At 38.6% G+C, this 22,942-nt stretch overlaps 1 protein-coding gene across 7 annotated transcripts in view; it reads right to left on the reverse strand.

The window, feature by feature from the left end:
- Positions 1 to 22,942, reverse strand: part of CTNNA2 (catenin alpha 2) — a 1,198,185-nt gene that overhangs the window by 724,293 nt on the left and 450,950 nt on the right. For all 7 annotated transcript variants that reach the window (XM_055378924.2, XM_019021073.4, XM_019021071.4 and 4 more), the window contains one exon: positions 17,508 to 17,711. In XM_055378924.2, coding sequence (XP_055234899.1) covers positions 17,508 to 17,711 — 204 coding nt within the window. The remainder of the gene's footprint in view (positions 1 to 17,507; positions 17,712 to 22,942) is intronic.

Raw genomic sequence — 22,942 nt, forward strand, 5'->3', positions numbered from 1 at the left:
TAAATGCTTTTCTTCAAAAAATATTGTCAACGAATTTGATCAGCCCTAACTTAGCCGACATGTGAGTTCAATGAATAATTGATAAATACATCTCATGAAAAGAGAAAGGCAATATTTTGGTTCCTTCTCCCATCTATCTTCTTGTTGAAAAAAAATCCATCATCAGGTTATTTTAGTTATTCTCCTTGAATCTGTTTTTCTCCTTTTCATTCCCACTGTCTTCTCTGTAGTTCAGGCTCTATTGTCTTCCGTCTGTACTTTCCTAAAAGTCCACTAATAGGTCTCTATGGCCTCTTATCTCCCTTGGACACTCTCAAGAGCCACTCTCCACCTCTGCAGGCAGGATGGCTGTTCCCAAACACTGCACATATTACCTAATATGATCATGATAACACCAAGCCCAACCAAAACAAATCAAACCAAAACAACTAAAAATTTAATAACTGCCTACCATAATAAAGCATGCATTTCTTAATTTGGAATCCTATCCCTCTGCAACTTAATCTCAACTTTCCTTTGCAAACATATTTTTTCTCTACTCAACGTCCTTTTATCTAATCAAGCAGGCTTCACTGTGCTCAGAATGTACCATACACATTCCTATAACAAATTTTGCTTTATGTCATTCCTAGCCCCAAAGTATACTCTCCATCTTTGATTTCTCTTATTGCTGTACACCTTTCAAATATTTCAAGCACTACTTCCGTCATGAATAATTCAGTATCTCAACCCAGCTCTCTCTCTGAAAACCTAACTCATATCTACCTATTTCTATCTTGATATGCATTTGTCTTTATTATCTGGAAGGGACTTAATAGGCTTACAACATTTAAGACCTGCACAATAAGTCTCTCATTCTATTGCATATTATTTAATACTGTTGTATCTAGTATAACTCCCAAAACATAACACTCAATAAACTCTTAATTTTTTTTCCTGTTTTAGATGTTCAATTCTAAATTTTATTTATAAGGAAATAAAATTGCCCTTACCCTTGTCAGCAAGTAGCCCCCGCAGCACTGTTATACTATAATAAGTATATACATTTAAAACCTTATGCTCAAGTTCATTAATTATCATTTCCTTTTTGTGTTAAAGGAAATATGAACAGCCTGATTTATTCAGCCAGTGGGTAAGCATTAGTTCTGCTAAACTGTATGGGTGTAATTCAATGTTTCATTACAGGATAAGAAAAGGCCTCCAGTTCATCTGTAGCTATCAGGAAAGAACATGCTTCACAATAAAGGAAATAAATAAAAGGTCTTACAGGATGTTTTGGAATATTATAACTTATGTATGCTGCAAAATATTCCATCTATATTCTTCTAAAAACTAAAAATCCTGACACTTTCTAAAGAACATGGTGAAAATGCTGCATGCCAAGAGTCCTAGTATTGTACTCTATAAGACAGCATGCTATTCTTCACCTGGAAGGTATGGTATAGAGTCACTGGGGAATAATGAAGGAAACCCTGTGGAGTAGAATATTTAACCAGGAACTGCTGAGAAATTTAGGTTAGGCGTGAAGAGGTGGCCAGAACCATTCTCATTAATTCGAAGAGATTTTATACAGCCAGTATAACTTGATAGCCAAACAGTGATAAGAAGCTCATAATTTGTGAATTCATTTGGATATTTCAGGACAGGTCTGCTATCTCCAAAGAGCTGGGCTTCTCTATTCTATCGTAATCTTCAGATCCATGAGTATTATCACAGACTGGCCGAAAATCTAAATAATTCATATCTCCCAGTTAACTTCCCTGTCAATTATCTGGGTATTTCAGAAAAAAAAAAAGTCTTAGATGTATAAACAAAGTATGCCATTATTTTAAAAATCTGTCTTAAAAACAGGATCTGGTTTTTTTCCAAATACAATTTTACATAAAAACCAAATATTGAATTCAATTAGTGTCAGGGATACTCAGGGAAAAACAGATCTGGGGGACAGAGAGAACTAAGAGTCACACTCATTCCTCTCTCCTGGTCACCTACTAATGGGGACCCAGAAGCACCTAAGGCTCCGTGAAATGCAGCATCAAAACTAATAAATTAACTAAATTAAAAGCAAAACAAATTTTGCTTTTTCTTATCCTTTAAACATATAGATGTGTCAAACTATATGTGATTTGCTAGTAAATAATCCTTTCATTAGTAAGAATTATTTGGTGGATGGGTGTTAAATTTTTAGGGAAATTTTAAGGAATGCTAATAATCACGGTACCTTAGGAATATATCACAAGAACTTCCCTAATGGTTGTACTGAATTTAAATATTTCATTATCTTTCTCTCGTCCCTGTTTCTGGCAGGTGAGTATAAACTTTATATAAAAATATGAATTGTTAGAAATATTAATGTGCATGTTTATAAATCAAATCATTGGGTCACATACCTAATAAAAGTTCTAAGGATTAAAAAGACGTAAGTTCAAGACTAATATGTAAAATAATATTACAGAGGAAAAAACAGCAATCGTACAAAAGATAAATGTAACCTTTAGTAAACAAATAAATGTAACAAATAAATGGGAATAATCCATTTACAAGGATCTTGTGGTTCTAAATATACTGGGAGAGATACTTAAAATTATAAAATGGTTGAGACAATAACATTGGACTCGATTGTCCTTTAACACTGTGCTATGGATCATATCGTGATATCACTTGAGCGACTGTTATCAGCAACTAAGGGGAATGTAGCATTCAATAGACTCTGAAACAAAGTTTCTAAAGAATTATTTATCATCATGTGATAAATGCCCGATTTCTATAGTTACGTTACATGAACAGCAAAGACAAGGTATTCACAACCGCACTTTCTTCAACCTCTAAACAGGAACAAATAACTATAATGCTGTCATTAGGAATGAGATAGACAATCAAATACAACAGAGTGCCTAGATCAAATAGATCCTCCAACTAAGCTTTATTCCAACACATTTTATCTCACCTCTACTTTTATCCCAAAATCTCAACTCACTTTGAATAATGTACTTTGATCATTTTATCTTGATTCAACCCCTTGGTCAAGTTAGGGTACAAAACAACCATCCCTATGTCTAGTTATAGCCCCTGAACAACGTAGCGATGGAAGAAATCTAAAACCTTGCTTAAAAACAAAAGCAAGGTGTGGCTGAAGATGGCTGATTGATTTAACACACATATTTATCACTGCTCTTTTCTGAAATTCCATTAAAATTATCATATAAGCCATTTCCTTTTAAAGACATTAATTCTAAGGACAAAGACAACAGAAGCAAACAGCAGTAGTATTCTGAAAGCTGGATTTCAGAAAGAGGTGTACTAGCCTGTTTAGGAGGCCAGAGAAAGCCACATCCTAAGCCAGCAATGGGGAAGCTCAGAACAACACAATTTGTACTGCAAAACCCCAAAGATGTAGAAATTTGAGACATCAGCTTCTTCTGGAATAAAGAAAAGAGAAAGGTGAGGTTTTAAAAAAGATGATTTCTTGAAACTCTATTTAAAAAGCAGTTACACCTCCAGGTTCATCCCCATTGCCAAAAATGACAGAATTTCCTTTTTTTTAAAGACTGAATAGTATTCCATTGTATGTATACATCACATTTTCTTTATCCATTCATCCATTGATGAACACTTGGATTGCTTCCACATCTTGACTGTTGTGAATAATGCTGCAATAAACACGGCAGTGCAGAGATGCCTTCAACATACTGATTTCAATTACTTTGAATATATACCCACAAGTGGGATTGCTGGATCATATGTTAACTCTATTTTTAGTTTTTTGTAGAACTTTCATTCTGTTTTCCAAAATAGCTGCACTAATTTACTTTCCTGCCAACACAAAATGACAAATACTATACAATCTCACTTTGATGTGGAATCTACAAAAGCGGATCCCATAGAAACAGAGAGCAGAGAAACAGTTCCAAAGGCTGAGCAGCGAGGGGGATGAAACACGGGGAGATGATGGTCAAAGGGTACTTTTCAGTTAAACAGGAGGAATTCATTTTAGTGATCCGTTTCACAGCATGAAATAGTTACACAGTACAATAGTTAATAATAATGTATTTTATATTTCAAAATTGCCAAAAGAGATTTTATACCTGCTCATCATATAAACAAATGGTAAGTTGGTAAGGTGATTGATATGTTAATTAGCTTGATTTAATCTTTCTAGAATTTATACACATATCCAAACATCACATAGTACCCCATAAATATATACAATTATTACTTGTTAATTTAATTAATTAATTATTAAAAGCAGACCACCAGATCTTCTCTCCTACTCAAAATTGCAAGCAACTAGGTGTTTTATTTTCAGAAAAAAAACAAAAGTCAGATCTCTGTACAGATATGGCTAGCTGAGGGCAGAGCCACTGCACTGAACCCCTACGGAATTATGAAAAAGTAGATACACTAGTGCTGGCTGCTATGGTTGTTGCCTCTACCATTGTCTCTTACATGATCGACAGTCTCCACCTAGATACTGAAGCCAATTCTGCATTCTTGAAAAATATACGATTTTCTGCATTAGCTGCATTAGCACCTACTCCTGACAAAACAGGCTCTTCTTTGCCCCTCTGTAAGAAATATCCCACAAGGCTGCTGCTGTCTGCCTTCTATTTGGAGTGCTGGCAGGGTTCTGCTAGGATCTGTAGATACTTACAGATTGGGTATTTGTCCAGAGTCTACCATCTAACTAACTCTGAGGGATTCAAAATATACACATTAGGGAAAAGATGGGCACTACACAACGTAGGGCTTTAAATGGAGAGAATAGAATACCGAAAATCCAATGTTGTCTCTAGATCCATTAATATATAACACAAAGTAATGAAAAGAATCACAGAGCGGCAATAAAGAGACGAGAAGACCTGAGTTCCAATTTTAGTTGTATCTAAACATGTGACCTTGGGCGGGTCCTTAACCATTTGTTTCATTGAAGATAGCATGCTACTCATTTTCATCTAAATAATCTGAAATCACAAAACAGAGGTTTTAGGAAAATGGATGGTGATCCTTCCAGAATCTTGAAAGAACTAAAAAAAAAAAAAAGTAAAAAAATGATATGGTTTTAAAGGTTTTGCAAGTGGTTGAAAATAAATAGATGAGGAAAAAGGGCAACAGAAGAGATTAGAAGCCTAAAATTAGGGCAACGGTGGAAAAAAAAGGCAATGTCTGTAATAAGAGAAGGTCAGAGAATCAGCATCTCTTTAATTTTCTCATGGGTGCAGCATTTACTACATCCATAAGATACATGGAAAAAGAGGTATCTGTCTATTTTTCAGGAATAATAGTGTGAAATTAATCACCAGATCACAGGACTGATCCCTCCTAACACCCAAGTGTGCAGACAAAATAATAAAAAAGGCCAATGTCTTTTTTTAAAACTATTGAGGTGAAACTTACATAATATGCAAATGATGTCTTCTTGAGTCACTTTAGGGGGAAAAAGAAGAAAATATTGGCCTCCAAAGGTCTTCACTAGTTCCATGGCAAGGAGTAGTGGAGGATAATTTAGACAGTGAAGAGAAATAACAATAAATAACACTGTGAAAATGTGATTAAGAAAACGGAAAAAGGAAATGTATGATACCTGTCTCTGAATCCAGTGTTGATTACGTCAGATAATTCTCAATACTGGCATAGTCCAAGGCTGGTGCAGGACTGGAGGCGGGAGAATCCTCTGGGATATTTGCTAAAATAAACCTTCCCAGCTCTTTCCCTGGAGATTTTATCATTTAGGACCAAGGCAGGAACCTGGAATATGTGTTTTTAAAAATCTCCTCATGTCCTGATACACAGATATAAGAATTTCAGGAGCAGTCAGGCAAAATGTTCCTTCCTCTTAGAAGCTGTTCCCTAGAATAGTCACCAAAAGAACCTAGAACGAAAGCTCAATTCAAGGTGTAAACGGCATAGCTCTGGGTTGATGCTATAAGTCTCTCAGCTGCATTCAAACCAGCAGAGTTAATAGATTACTGAAGTCAGCAATTAAGCTGTTAAGAAAGAGAATTTCTAAATAATCCATGAGGCTTGATATTCTCTTTCTGGCATTTGAGAGTACAGCCCTTCCAAGGATGAAAAATGACCTTTTATAAATGGAAAAGTAGATGAGTAGGATGAGGTGTGTTTGAGAGTGGTGAGGTGAAAGTTAGAAGTTTTGAAAAACAACTACCCTTCAATTAGTATCTCGCAGGGCAAAGTGCTGGTGAAGATTTGCTCATCTATTTCTAAGGAATTCAAAGAAGAGATTATCCAGCTTCACGAGTCTCCTCTCATATTGTGAATGTCTAGGCTGAATAATATATAGCCCAAAAAGGCTTCTCGAAAGATATTTCACTTGATGATTTCTTACAAAAGTATTTATCCCCACTCACAAAAAGAAACCCCGTGTTTAACCCGTGCTATATTAAATCAACTCTTGATTGGATACACTTACTTATTACATCAGGTGTTCCCTAACATGCCTGCTCATAAGAATCAGCTGGGGTACTTGCTCAATTTAGAGATCAAAACCCTCTCAGCAGGAGACTGTTATTCTGTAGGTGGGGCTGGGCCTCTGCAAACAGAGTACCTACTTTCAAAAAGCTTAACTGTGACCCTTGTCTTCTGTCGATGTATCTCTTCAGGTACATATGCAAATTATTTTGTGTCTTTTAGGAAGTGATGAGTTAAGAAATTTCCAAAGTCCCCAGTCCAGCCTACAATGCTGTGAACTAAAAACGGTCCAGCTCCTCCAAGCCCTCAGACACATCCTTAAGAGCTCATGCCGAAACAGGTCACTCTGTAGCAACAGAAATAAGAGTGAGCAGCTTGGTGGAGCTCTTTGAACTGAAAAGCAAGCAAGTGACATGCTTTGCATCACTTTTATCTCTACTAATAGTTACTGGGATCATTCCATCCATTTCTTGAAAGAATTGATGTGGCCTCTGCCAGGGCCTTAAATAAAGCTTTAACTATAGTGAAAAGCCTGGGCACTGCATAGTGAGTCATGAAGAAGCCAAGCATAGTTAACCTTAGCTAATGCACTGAGTGTTTTATCAGGTAGTAGAGCAGAGAAAGAAGATCAATCATTGGGTTCCAAGCTATGTGACTGAAAGTTCTCAAAACACATGGGTTATGTTGTTTCTTTATTATTAGAGGAGAAGAGGGGGATGAAAGGGAATTCATTTATTTGTTCAAAAAATATTTATTTGCAGCCTCCTATGTGCCAGGCTACATACACCAGATACTGGGGATTGTAAACAATACGACATCCCTCTTCACGGAAAGTAAATTCCAACAGAGGAGCAGATGATAACACAAACAATAAGATGATGTGATTTTGGAGTGTGGCAAGTGCTATAGTAGAAATAAATGCACTAATGTAGTCAAGAGCAACATATTTGAGCTGAAACTTGGTGGGAGGAGAAGCAGCCATCCATGCAAAGTTTATGAAAGAACATTTGTTTTTGTTTTTGTTTTTTTGAGATGGAGTTTCACTCTCATTGCCTAGGTTGGAGTGCAGTGACACAATCTCAGCTCACTGAAACCTCTGCCTCCTGGGTTCAAGCAATTCTCCTGCCTCAGCCTCCCAAGTAGCTGGGATTACAGGCATGCGCCACCACACTCAGCTATTTTTTGTATTTTTTGTAGAGACGGGGTTTCACCTTGTTAGTCAGGCTGGTCTCGAACTCCTGACCTCAGGTAATCCACCCACCTCGGCCTCCGAAAGGAAATAACATTTTAATCAGAGAGATGGTAACTGTAAAGTACTTGGTGTGATTGAAGCATGGAGAGGCGTTAGAGACATCACCAACCAGTGAAACAGTTCTTAGAGTGTAACAATTTTCGAACTGAGTCAAGAAAAATACCTCTCAGAGTTCAAGGCCGCATCAAACCTGAGCAAGGAGGGGCCCCAGCAAGGGAGCTTATCTTTGGAACAAGCCATTCGGGAACAAGAGATCCAGCGTTCAGATCTTCTTACATACTTTGTTAATTCAAAGGGAAGGTTTTCCCAGGTTCATCATTTTGATGGTGGAGTGCAGCCTGCTGCTCTCCCTGACAATTTTCTGAGGTCTTCATTGAAATACCAGAAGGCTCTTCTGAGAAGATCAATTGTGCTGTCCAGGCATGTGCTGTCCAGACTGGCCAAATCTGATGACTTGGCTGTCAGCTCTGTCAACAATCTCAGCTACTAAGTCAGAGAAAGCCCTTTCCTCTCTCATAATATTACTTGCTCTTCCTCATCCTATTGACTGAACCAACTTTCAAGGGCTCAGTGAGGAGTTTGTTTGATAAGGAGAGAAACTAGCTAGAGTTCTAAGTGCAGAACTTAATTTTGCTGTTGAGGCAGATTTTTATTTCCATCTCCTCTTTCATTTGGCAGATTTTCTTTTTCCATTCTGTTACCAGGAAGAGTTCATTTAGAGAAGTCTGCCGTGGATAAGCTGAATGATATCCAACCACAGGGTTGCTAAGAGATTACCAGATCCCAGTCAAGAGTTTACCAACAGCACCGCTCTGAACAGCAAAGGCCAGACACTCTCAGCTACCATGTTTCCTTCTTCCTTATTTGTCCAGGCTTGTGGCATAGAAGGCTACCAAGAGGAGGCTTGGCCAAGAACCGCCTGCCCCACCCATTCAAGTAAGCCCATATCCCTCTAGCACCACAACTCCCAGCCCTGCTTTCCAAGTCTGCCCAGTCAGTGCTGACAGCCTCCTCCTCCTTCATCACATGTCCAATATTCTCTTCAATTTCTTTGAAATATTTTATAATCTGTACCTAATAATTGCAAACTTGAAACCCTGTAGGGCTAATCCATAACCGGTTGTTTTTGCCAACTCTCATTCACAGTGGCTTGTTCTGTTTTGCTTTTAGGGATTCTGGAAGGTCAACTTATGATCTTTGTAACTTTATCTTTGGAAATTTTTTGAGCCCCAGGTTTCAAGTATGTTCCTCTGGAAGGCATTAGTATTTGCTTCTACCAAGTACCTGGCAACCCACCACCCAAAATGCCTTTAAAATAAATTCTGGATAAACTTTAGGTCATGCTGGAATCTAGTTTCTGGCCCTGATACTGAGTGATTATGGGCTTGTGGTTAGAAATTTTTAGAGGATAAGGTGTTTTTGTTTGATAGCTCTTTAAAGGCCAAGACAGCACACATTCCCATTTTCACTCTCTGTATGGAAGTTTTACTTTCTTAGATCAAACCCCAACGGTTTCATTAACTGGGAATCCAGACTTTCTGCTGAGGCCCCTAATCTAGCTGGCCATCTAGCTGGGTCATCAGGCTTTGTTCTTTGAATCAATGTTCTTTGTCCTGTTCTTTGCACCTAATGCCTCACTTAAAACCCAAGTCTAGGCCATGAAAAGTCTGCAGGCCCATCTCCAGTTAATTACTTTCTTGTCATTTCTTTTCTTCTAGTAATGCCCTTACATTCTTATGAGTTCATTCAAGAATTCAAAAGAGTTTTTAAGGATTTCACCAGGCATACAGTTGGAAGGAAGAAAAAGAGGGAGGGAAGGAAGGAGATAAAATGTTGGGTTAGAGGGCAGTGAGCGGGGGAATGAGACAGAAGTATTGATTGTTCAATACTGTTTTTTCACCGCAATGAAGGCAACAGGGAGCTCCTGGAGTTGTCATACTTTTCAGAGGACCTAAGTCCCCCACTTGAATAATCATCCCATACCTTGGGCACATTAAGACCCAAGAAGACCTGCCATGTTCCCACAGGGCCTGGATGTTACCTACATCTGTGTTCCATAGCTCTAATGGCTACTGTATCCAGAACACCCTCATGCCAGTCTAGATCTCCTCCTGGAACTTTTCAAAGCCAGTGCACACATGCTCTGGGCAACACCTGAACCTGACACAAGCTCTCACACTCTCCCTGTCATGATTCTACCAGAGAAGATGTCCTGCCAGCATGAGTGGAGATTCTCCCACCACCTGTGCCTGGGTCAGCACCAGCCAACATATCCCTGCACAACATCCTTTGGCTCTCTAAGATCGCATTACAGTAAACACAGTTGAGCACCTTTAGAAAGGGAGTATGATCATAATAATGTAAGAAAAAGGAAGTAAGAAAAAAAACCCTCTACCAGTTTCCCAGTTTCTCTGGGAGTTAGAGTGAAATCTACCTAGAAATGCAGCCAAACAGAATTGTAAGTGCCATGTTGCAAGGGCAGAAAGACACCCATGCCAACTATGTATATTTCTTTTGAGGAGTAGATTCAAAGGATAGTTTTTCACCTCAGAGAAAGGATTGGTAACATAACTGTACTCTGGCAATATCTGAGCAAGAAATACCAATTAAAAACAAATTTAAAGGCCAGGCACAGTGGCTCACACCTGTAATCCCAGCACTTTGGGAGGCCAGGGCAGGCGGATCACGAGATCAAGAGATCAAGACCATCCTGGCCAACATGCTGAAGCCCGTCTCTACTAAAAATAAAAAATTAGCTGGACGTGGTGGCAGGCACCTGTAGTCCCAGCTACTCAGCAGGCTGAGGCAGGAAAACCATTTGAACCTGGGAGGCTGAGGTTGCAGTGAGCCGAGATCGCACCACTCCACTACAGCCTGGCAACAAAGCAAGACTCCGTCTCAAAAAAAAAAAAAAAAAAAAATTAAGGCTGAGAATTGCTTGAACCTGAGAGGCGGAGGTTTCAGTGAGCTAAGATCGCGCCACTGCTCTCTAGCCTGGGCAATAGAGCCAGACTCCGTCTCAAAAAACAAAACAAAACAAACAAACAAACAAAAAACAAAAAAAGCTGGGCACAGCGGCTCAAGCCTGTAATCCTAGCACTTTGAGAGGCCAAGTTGGGCGGATCACGAGGTCAGGAGATCGAGACCATCCTCGCTAATACGGGTGAAACCCCGTCTCTACTAAAAATTCAAAAAATTAGCTGGGCGTGGTGGTGGGTGCCTGTAGTCCCAGCTACTCGGGAGGCTGAGGCAGGAGAATCCTGTTGTCCCAGCTACTCGCGAGGCTGAGGCAGGGGAATCGCTTGAACCCAGGAGGTGGAGCTTGCAGCTAGCCCAGATCACGCCACTGCACCACTGTACTCCAGCCTGGGTGATACAGCGAGACTCCGTCAAAAACAAAAAAAAAAAAGGAGAGGAGAGGGGAGGGGAGGGGAGGGGAGGGGAGGGGGAAGAATTAGAAAACTCTGTTCAAGGAAGCAAAAGTTTTGCATGGGAAGTGTAAATACACAGAGGAATCTGAAGTTCAAAATTAAGAGAGATGAGGGCATTGAACATACAGTGAAGAAAGAGAACAGGAAAGAGAAGAAAAGACACAAGTAAGAAAAACGCAAGGAAAACCTCACCACAGGCACCAATGTAGAATATTAGGACTCTTCCCCTTGAATGAAGCTACCAATCTCATTAGGCAGCTCTTAATTTTGCGTTAGAATGCAGGGCCATTAGGCGAAGGTATGGGCAACATTAGACCTCGACTGCCCACAAACATTTTCAAACATTACTTTCTATATTGTGTTGTCATACCTTTTAATAGAGAAAGTTATTATTAGCCAAGCTGACTTCAGGGAGTTGCATTCCCTCATCTACATAATAATAGGAAGGAGAGAAAAGAGAAGATCCAGATAATACTCAAACAAATTTCATGTTTAATCAACAATGAGCCTTATTCTTAAGTAATAAGAGCTACTCAGTCTTTTTCATGCTTCCCATATGGGAGAAATGTGGCAGTATAGCAATTCCTATGGCAAAGTTATCTTTCTGATGACAGTCCCTTCAGAAGGATTCAATCTTTCTCTGGGATTCTAGATCAAACCCAAATACTGAACTTGCCAACTAGTTGTTCTGGGCCTCTCTCGGCAGTAATATACAGCCAACTTAAATAAATTCTGATAGATAAAAATCAGATTTATATAGAAAATGAATATAAATAAACATAAGATTATTTCAGATAGAATCCCAGAGGCACTTAAATTTTGTTTATATGCAAAAATCTGATTGCACAAGACTTGTCAGGGATCCCCTGAACCACAGAAACTGTAAAGCTGTGTCCTCACTTCATTCTCATTTTGTTCCTAGTCATGCTTTGGGTCTAAAATCAGAACTCTGTACTGCCAGCAGGAAAAGTTTTCCCTACTTATCTTTTCCAAGGCTCTTCCCTAAAAATACACTCAAGATGAATTGCTTCTAAATGAATTATCACATATTCATATAATAAAATGCTATGCAGCCAGTAAACATAAGGTTAGATAATGTTTATTGATATGGTAACATATTCACAATATATTGAGTAAAGAGAATAGATTGCAAAACAGCATTTACAATGAGTCCATTTTATAAAAAATAAGCAAAGTGTAATGTGTGTGTGTGTGTGTGTGTGAATATACCACTCCTATATGCTCAGAAACATTGGAAAGACATATACCAAATTATTAGCAGTTATTTTTGGGGATGAGATGTTTTATTTTCTTCTTTCTTTGTCTTTTTGTTCTTTATAGTGAACATATATTTCTTTTCCACTATACAAAAATGTAAAAGCCACATTCTTAGAGATCTCGTGGCCCTGGATATCATCTCATGTATTACTCATCTAGTGTTGTGGAACAGCATGCTGGAGGCTCGCTGTGTATAGGCCATAAAACCAGGCTGCAAATAACCTTTTTAGATCCTATTTTAGTCCTCAAATCCTCACAAGTGGGCTCCTTCAGGAACCCACTTTATGTTAAATTCTACTCTCTAACAAAGGCTATCACAATGCTTCAAACACTTGTAATATGTATATATGTTCCCATATCAATATGTCTTCATGTGCTTTTCATACCTTCTATATATTAATGGTTTATAAATTGTTAACCCCAGGGATCCACTTAGATGCTTCAAGAGGCTTGAAAAAAAGTTGGATCCAAAATTTTAAAAAAATATACAATTGTAATTATTTTTAAAAATACAATTAAAAATATCTCACCATATTTTACAGCAGAGAACAGCAGCATTACTTTATGCCACCAGGATCTCTGCCATCATTTGAAAATAGTTTAACTGCATGATTGTTTAAGAAAACTGTAGCTCTAAATTAGTCTTAAAACAATTTGAGCTACACAGAGTTTATGCATATAAAATTGAAACCGGTTGTACAGCAGCACAAGACACAACAAGGACCAGGCACATCTGCTCATTGCATATTCTCATCAAGGCCTAACCATGAATTGTGCATGAAGAAGTAACAGTTTAATGCATTTCCTTATTGTTCTGCATTTACAGTTTTAGTACCTAGAATAAGTAGTAATTTTTCTCCTTATAGTTCTGCATTACAGTTTAATACTTAGAATAAGTATTAAATTTTTCTAGTCTTTTATAAGAATGTGAACCATACTTAGACATTTTTGGTAATACAACGTTGAAACAAAATTTTTCTACTTAACTCCCCTTTCAAATGCAATCTGTCTAGCAGAGTGTCCAGGCATTGCCAAGTAAGCTACTTTCAACACCCGAGTAAATCAGAATTTCCTGTGCAACCAAAACCAAATGAAGATATCATATTAGTTGCAGTTGATACAACTGCAACTGTCATTCAAAATGCAAATCATCCAAAATGCAAATATTGATTTTATGTTCATAAAACAGACACATTCTTCTTACTAGTTAATTTATAAGCAAATTTTATTTATAGTCAGTATTTGAATACTTTATGCCACTTCTATTGCTATCCCCTGGCCCAAGAGACCATCCTCTCATGAATATTACGGGACTCAGGGCCTCCTCACCTGTCCTCCTGCTTTTACCCCTTTTGCCTTTGTGGCCTGTTCTCAGCACCTGAATCATGGCATTTTTCACTCACTACTGTGCAATGGCCTCTCATTCCATTAGAATGAAAGTCAAATTCTGTATAATGGTTCACCACACCCTGCACCGACTGATGCCTCAGCATCATACAGATGCCATCTCCTGCTACACCTCTACTCACAATAGCTGCTGTGACTCCCATGGTGCTTCAAACGGGTGGGTGCACCAGGCACCCATTCACAGCAAGGCCCTCGACCTTGTCATCCCTTCCTCCTCAAGGCCTCTTTGCTTCCTCACTTCTGAGAAGTCTTTGATCTAATGTCATCCTTTCAACGCACCTTCCTAGGCCATTCTTAACTTCAGTACTACCCAGCGTCCTCTAACTCCCATGTTTTATACTTCCTCTTTGCATATATCACTATCTGAAGTGACTCTTGCTCATATCACTTAGTATTTATTGTCTGTCTCCTCCCACAACAGTGTAAGCTGCATGAGAGCAAGCAGAGAATTTTACCTGTTCTGGTACTTTCTGTATCCCCAGAAGCCTAGAGCAATGCCTGGCACAAATGGCCAGCAGACAATACACATTTGTTGAATGAATAAAATATTCTAAATTTGCATTCCTCACAATATTCTTATTAATAAAACCCATAAAATGTTATGTTTATACTGCCACCAAAGAAAGCTGCATAAAATTATAAGTTCCCAAGGAAGGTTTATGTGTTCATTATAATTTGGAACTATTTAAAGTACTCAGCATAATACTTCAACCATCACACTGACGGCACTCATCCCAATTAACATCTATAGGCCGCGCATCCTTTTAAGTCTCTCTCTACCCATTAGTCTTCACATATGTACAATAATAATAGTTTACTTAAAGGGGGATTATTTTTTAAGAATCTTTTCACTTTGGATTATATCTTCAACTGGATAAAGCAACTTAAGTCTAGCCAAGGCTTTCCTAAAAGAATTCCAACCATCCTTTCTACCACCGCCATGATCTGTGATCATTTTCACGCCATGCCTCTGTTCACCCAGCCTTTTTTCAAATACCACCACTTCTTTTAACTGCACAATTTTTGTTGACATCTTCAAGTTGCACACCCACGTTCATTAAGTAGAATACACATTTGTGGAAATATCTAACATGTGACTGCTATCCTATTGAGCTCAATGGAAGCTACGCGGCTAAGTCATAGCCCATGCTCCATGAAGACCCTTTTTCTATCAGGTGTGATACACAGCTTCTCTCCACAACCTCTGTCTCCCTCTGTGTCATACAATTTGGCATGTATACAATTTTAGAACAGCTTCAGCCACAAGCAAGCATTGTAAGTGGAATGTTCATCTGGGACTGATGAGGAGATTTTTAGAAAACAGAAATGTCAGTTATGCTGATTTTTAAATATTTTCAGTTTAACAACTTGTTTATCCTAATGGTACTGCCTAGCACATTAGGATGAAAACTTGCAAGGTGATAATTTGATAATACCTTTATTCTCAGAGCTTACGAAATTGAAAGAGAAAGATAACAGCCCAGGAATGATAGACTGATTTACTGTTTGCTGTTAACTACAATAGACTTTTTAGTCAAGGCATGGATGTGTATGTGTTTTTGTATTCATACATGCTATATCAAAATAAATACAAATTGACTGTGCAGCAGGAGAAATGAGTGCACTGGACAGGAATTATGCAGGTGATCTGGCTGCATCCAATTCTACCTTGAAATCACCAAACAAGTGTGAAGTCCAACTAAATGTTATACAGTTTACATAAATGTCAAGTAGGAGGTGTTTTATTTCAGGCTTTGATCATGATGGTTCAATGTGAATAGAACTTGTGTATTTTGAAATTTAAGCACTATACCCATTGATGTATTGTCTGTAACCATGTCAAAATAGAAACTAAGATTTCAATAAAGCACAAAACATTCCTGCATCACAAGGCTGCGAACAGAAAACAAAAAGTGCCTGGAGTCAATAAAATACAAAAATCCATCAGCTCTGCTGATCTGCATGAGATTACACTGAAAGAAAAACTTCTAGTTGGCAGGATTCTAGACACCAAACTGAAAATTACATGTCACGTGTTGATCAACTCTTATTTAGTCACGTTCTGTGATTTCTATTTAGAAGAACACACTTTTTTGTCTGATTTATTTATATTGAGATCTTAACCATCACTGTGACCTCTGTAGTTTCTACTTCCTTCTTTGGCAGTAACTATTCATTAATAGAACCACTAGTGTGCCTTAATGTAAAACCAAATTCCACATCCATGTAATTAGCCCTTTGCTATTTTGTTAACAACAACAACGAACAAACAAACAGCATCTCAGATTTCATAAGCATTCTTCGTTGACACATCTGCTATTCAAAAGATTCACTCAGCTGGGAGACTGTGGGGTCAACATTCCTAGCTGCACCCTACGTAATACCATGGATCAAAATTACAGAAAGTGTTGGTCATCCAGGGTCCTATAGAGACGTCCTCATAAGCAGCTGGGTGCCACATGATGCATCCACATTTTATTCTTTGTGTGCTGAAAATGGCCAAGTCTTCCAAAATCAAAGAATCTGAAGGTTCATGGAAAGGAAACAAATTTTGTTTTTTTTAGTTTGTTAGGTTTTCTCATTGACATCTTTTTGCTTTCTGAATGAGTTCTCTGGAGGGTCAGCAGGAGGAGCACTGCTACTGTCAACACTTATTCCTTGCTTGCATGTCTGTTAGCTGCATATTTTTACTCATGATGGGAGTGGTAAGATGCTGGAGGGAGAGACACTGAATGGCTGCTTTGTTTCAGCATTGCCTCGGGGTGTTCCAATAATACCTAACATGGACTTCAGTAGCTGTGAGCAGATTTTCAGTGTCTCTGTTACCCACCTGGTAGCTATACAGGGCATTCCTTCAAAATGTGATATCAAGACCTCACTTTATCTACATTTTTCCCCAATTTGTGCTAAATTATCTCAAACCCGAAAGTCCAGGAAAGGGGGAAGCACAGATCATCCACTGTTGCAAGCACTGGGCATCGCCTCTGCTGAATGAATGTAGCAAATCAATACAGCCATAATTTAGTGCCTTTCAAGGCAAAGAATATGAGTTTCATCACCTTCTTGCAGGTTACAGGTACACAGAAACTGTCACATTTTATAACTGTAGGAGAGGATGGCTATTATGTGCCAAAATACAATTAGATACCACTCATACATACCTATTTGAAAACTTAAGAGACTCACTCTTATAAGCAATTCCTGACTATGAATCAATAAAACACCTCCAAATTTTACTACATTTAGAACTTTTCCTTAAACAACCCTATCCACACGTTTTTTAAACCTAGTAGATTTATTAATGCCTCTTAGGGGTGAAGATTCGCATCTACAGCTATCCTTAGGTTTAAAAGTGCTCTTTGTAACAGAGGACTTACTATATCCCCAGCTGTTTCCATCAATCATCTACCTTTACCAATTGAAATCTTACCTACTTCAAAATGCAGCCACTAAAACGACCGAGAAGAAATCAGCCAAGTAAAAAGTGAAAGAGCTTATTCTCCATCCACCTGTTCCATATTAAAACAAACAAAAAAAAATGGATTCTGAAACAACACGACACGCGCTCTCCCAAAGCAGTTCTTTGGTTTCACCCGACTCTCTTTGGTAAACACCTGGTCTGTTCTCTTTTCCTGCTATCTATGCTTCCAAAGAGCAACACGATTGCAGAACAGAATCCACCAAGACATGAGAATGGAGAGCCCAAGACTTACATTATTCATGTACTCGCTGAGCAGGTCCTGGAGCGCCTGCCGCACGGCGTTGCACTCCGCCACGATCCTCTCGCGCCGGTCGTCTCGCGTGCAGGAGGAGTCGGCCATCAGCGCTGCGCCGCTGATGATGCTCTCCAGCCTCTCCTCCAGGGACGGCCGGAACCTGGCCTCGCTGAACGTCATGGGGTCCAGGATAATCTTATTCTGAAAGTATCACACACACACACACAAAAATCAGCAGAGAAGAGAGGTCTGCCTTGGCACCCTGTTTTGAAACCAGAAATATCTGAGGCAAGAACAAGAGTCCCCAAGGAGGAGAAACTGGTTACTCAAATTCTAAAGTTGCCTTGACAAAGTATTAACTTTTTCTAGATATTTTGTCCTAAATGTAATCTTCAGCTAAAAGAGCACATCTTATTTGAAGAATATGTTCTTGGCAAAGGCTATCTCAACGGAAGAGCTTTCAAATAAGATTAGGACACTTTTTTGGCATTTTTAAAATACGTAGCCTTTAAGGAAAGAACATTTCAGTGTAATGCTTTGGGGAATTATATAAAGATTTTAGAGCTAAAACATGATAAATAATCAACATCTTAATTATGCATTAGCTGTGACTTGTATACACGTTAATCCTCCTCATGAGAAGCAGATATTCCCATGGCAGGATGCCTTTTGAAACTTGGGCACATAACACCCAACAGGCATATTCAGTACAGGTTAATTTATGCTAGTGTTCTAGAAAAGGATTCCTAATGTGTGTATGAGACTCGTCACAAATAACTGACAGTATCCTTATAAAGGTATTTACCTGTTTGGAAGGAGCCTATATAAGAGGAAAATAGTGATATTTCCTAAAAGGAAGGCATCACATAGAACATGAGCTTAGCATTTCCCCAGCCAAGTTTTAGGAGCCTGGAAACGTGGGCAGAGATGCCCAGAGGTAGATGGAAATATGCATCCAAAATTCAGGAGCTATAACAGTCTTTATAGGGATCTGGTAAATGTCAGGGGTATTTGGACACAAACTAGTGAATTACATACTAGTAAAGTGAATAGAGCCAGAAGAGCAGGCCAGAGAAGACCCCTATACAGAAGGACCAGAATCAAAAAGGAAGACAGAAAGGGTAGTCAGAAAGATAGAAACAGAACTTGGAAAACTCCCAGCAAATGAGGAGGGTAGAGCGTGATGGTATGTGATCATTAACTGTGTGAAGTCTAGAAGCAAAGGTGACATTGACCAAAGGCTGGTTTCCTTTGGGGAGCCTTTTCTGCCTGAGGCAAAGAAGTTCATTCCAGCAATGATAAAGTAGAATGACCTGCTGCAGGAAATGATGTGCTTCATTGGGGGTGCACTCTCAGAGGTCCAAGAACCAGAGTGGCAATAATGGGGCAAATGGTCTTCCAACTGTAGAATACTATGGTGCAACTGCCACTCTGTTACTGCTTCTTTTGACGCTCCTTATTCCTTATATATTCACCAAATTTAAAGAGTTGTTAGAAAAGAACAATTTACCATATTTACAAATACAATACGAAACATAAATGAGAATAGGTAGTTATTCTATTGCTAATCTGCACCTGCCGAAGACCTACTATATGCCTACTACTGTACTTAATGCTAAAAAGAAGGGGAGATAAAAGATGCTTTTATGGATTTTTTATTCTGATGTAGTATATACAATAACTGCTTAAGTTATTACAAAGTGAAGTCCAGCTGTATGCTCTGGGAAAGTTTGTTGTAACCCTCCAAAGCATCCTAGGGTGTTTGTTCAGGTTGTGTGCAGAATATCTGGGCCCAAATTCTCTGATTCCTGTTAAAATGCAAATCTCCAGAGCAGAGAGATAGAACCTTTGGGCACAAGAATGTTGAAGTCTTAAGGAATGAGTGTAGGTAGGTTGGGACTTAGAAAGGAACAGGTATACACCAAACACAGACCATGTCTGAAGTCCACTGGAATCTTGGATTTTTTAGAAAATCACTAATTGGTCAAAGCCTCTTTTCAATTTAGAAAGCAGTGCATGAAATCTGCAGATAAGACAGCTATTCTGTGCCAGCTTTGGCAAGATGACCATTCTTACATTTGTACTCTCTTATATCTTAGAAAAGGGATGAAAAAGGGATGTTTACTTTACCCAAAATGTGCTATTTGGGTTTTGTCCTTTGTGCCTTGGTTTTAGGCACAGCTGTTGAGCATCAAAAAATCATGTGGAGGCTGCAATACAGTGGATGGCCCTATAGGGTTCATTATTACAGGTGAAAGTCCCAAAGGAAAGCTGAGAGGGGAGCACAGATATTCCTGCTATACGTACTAGAGTTGTGTCTGCAATGTCTCTTTCCAGGGGCATCCATTGGAACCATCTCTCTTTCTCTCACATACTCTCTCTCGCTTTCTACTGCCTTTCTGTTGATGCATTTATGATGAACATATGTATATATGTATGTGTGTGTGTGTGTGTATATATATATATAATCCATATAATATACGTTAAGAAATAATATTCTAATTGAAGAAATACCTGGTCAAAATATAATTAGACTATCTTACTTATAAAGATTACTGATTTTCAAAGACCTATTTTATAGAAAACCATATTAACATAAAACATAATGAAAACTATATGTTCTGCGTTAAGATTTCAGGAGACTCTTCAGAATCATATACTGGCTTTAGAACAGGTATTTATTGTACTTTAGGACTAAACGTGTCAAGAACTGCAAATGTGATGGAAATATGGGGAGGCAAATTTGAACTCTTCGGTAAGGACAATTGTAAAACAGTTTCTCTGCAGTAGAGAGAATGTACTAGTATCATTAGAATACTATTTCCTAAATTATTTTCCATGGAACACTGAGCTTAGAGATATAATGTTTTGATGAAAAAATAAGGTTCCCTGGCCAAATATGTTTTGGAAATACCGCATGACCTACAGCAAATTATCATATGAAATGCTTTGGGGAGCTCTGCATTAAAGGAGTCAGTTCACTGTAGCATTACCCAAATCTATTTAAGCATGGAAAGCGCTGCTTTTAAAATGCATGAATTATCTATGAGAACCCAAGGAACACACTTTGGGAAATGTGGCAAGAGAGACTTTGGAGTGTCAGCCAATTGAGTTTCCTACCTGCCATGGCCTGGGGCTGTTGTGAAAGTAAAAGCCTGAAACATTGAGCTTGACAAACTCTGCATAAAAGTTACACCATCCATCACATTTCTAATGGAATTATTCATTATTTACAGATCACAGTGGAAAAGCTTTTTAAAAAATCTCCCTGGAAAAGAAACAATAATTTTACAATATTCAGATCTGTATCTGCAGTACAGATGGGGAGCACTGCAATGATGGATGTGAAAAGCAGCAGGGAGAAGCCGCTCGGGAGACAAAAGGCACAAAGAAAAAAGGCCAGTGCATGTGGGCCTGTGTAAGTGTGTGCATGCACATGTGCATGGGAAGAGGTACTGATTGCATGTGGGTGTGTGTCTGTGTGTGTGTGTGTATCCCGGATGGGATGGGCACTGGTTGTGTGTATGTGGAGCTGTGTGTGTATGTGTGTATGGGGCAAGATATGTGCTATTTGTGTGTGTGTTTATGAATCTATGAATGGGTCGGTACAGTTTGTATGCATGGGTGGAGTGGATGCATGTATGTGTACGTGTGTGTATATGCACACGGGCATGTGTATGGAAGGGGCTGTGGCTTATTTGTGTGTATGTAGTTGTATGTGTCTGTCTCTGTCTGTTTTTAGAGAATTGGCCAGGTTTCCAACAGGCTCCAACAAGCGAGAAAATAAGGAAAAAACAGAAATGAAACCAGAGGCTCAAGAGCTAGAGGAAAAGCCTGTATCTATAGTTCCTACAAATAAAAAACCAACCCCTGGAAATGAATCCTGAGCAAGAAATATACACAGAATGAAAAAGTGAAAAGAAGGAGGAGTATTTGCCATTATATAATTTGAAAGTAATTAAAAACCTAAGAAACACCCAGGTAAGCCATCTATCCTAACACACTTCAGGGACATTCAGATCAGCAAACAGCCATGAACACAGGGCTCTAACAGGCCTCATTTCTCCGTACCAGCTCTGCCTGTCCTCACCTCTCTGAGTGGCTGCCCTCTGCTAGCAGGAAGGGGCACCAAATCACCACCACCACCATCATCACCATCATCATCATCATCATCAACATCCAGGAGCCAGATTCCCCTCCCTGGTCACAGAAGAATACTTTAAGAGGGCAGCACACCAACACCAAAGCGTGAAAGGACGAGGTGAAGCCTTCCTGTCTCTCCCTTCGCAGCAAAAGTATGCTCCTGTGACCGGCTCTTATGCTGTTTACAACTTTACAGACTTATTTTAGTTCATTCTTTTACATTGTAAATATCCCCATCTCCTGTTGGCATTCTTAAAGCTCGTTTAGTCATTTTATCTTTTTGACCTTTTAGTTCCATCTTACATTGTCATTTTAGTTCATTTACAGATAGAGGGCCTACATTTCATATTTTATCTTTTTCTTATGTTTTAAGTTAATCTATGTTTATCATGTCTATTTTCTTATTTGCTTATTTGCTTTGCATACTATTTTGTGCTTTATGAGTTTTACTTATTTTTATTAACATCTCTACTTTAAAAAATTATTGTTTTCATTCTTACAGTTTATGGAGTGACAATTGGAATGCATGGACATAAAGATAACAGCCACAATAATTCACCCCCAAGCCAACAAGACTAGAATCCTATTCTGCCTTCAAGTTGGTGCTATAACAGTCTCTCTAGTCTCACATAATTGATCTCCCATTTGCTCTCATGTGGCGCTCTATAAAAATTTTAACCTAAAATAATTTAGCAGACTATGTAGTTCGAAACTACTTCCCAGAATAATACATTTACCAGCACTCACCACACATACAATTGTTATAACAGCACTACTTTTAAATTGCTCTTATCATTCATTGTCTCTACAAAAAGCTATGTGATCTAAAATTTCAGTATATAATGAGACACTGAGCTAGCTTGATGCAAGCTCTGACACAAGAGGAGGAAACAGAGAGACCTCCATCAAAGCAAGTGGTTGGATGTATTACAAATGGTTTGATGGGTTCAAAATGCAATGTCTTTGAGATCCCTATCTTCCCATCTTATTGAATAGGGAAATGATGCCAGAGATGTTGTCCCATGGTCATTCAGCTCACAAATGAGGTCACCAGGATTTGAGCACAGGTCTTTTGATTTCAAGCCCAGTGTTCCTTCAACTGTATAAGATTGTCCACATTTAGGTGAAATGAGTCTAATATGTCATAATTCTAATTATAAAGTATATTATTTTAAAACAAAAATATAATTCTTTTAAATTAAATATAATACTTAAGTATTATCTGTCATGCTGTCCTTTTTACGCTATCTGAGTCACCTAACCCTCCCAATAGATAACTGAGAGTATAA

This window comes from Gorilla gorilla, chromosome 12, assembly GCF_029281585.2.
Source record: "Gorilla gorilla gorilla isolate KB3781 chromosome 12, NHGRI_mGorGor1-v2.1_pri, whole genome shotgun sequence".
Taxonomy (NCBI): domain Eukaryota; kingdom Metazoa; phylum Chordata; class Mammalia; order Primates; family Hominidae; genus Gorilla; species Gorilla gorilla.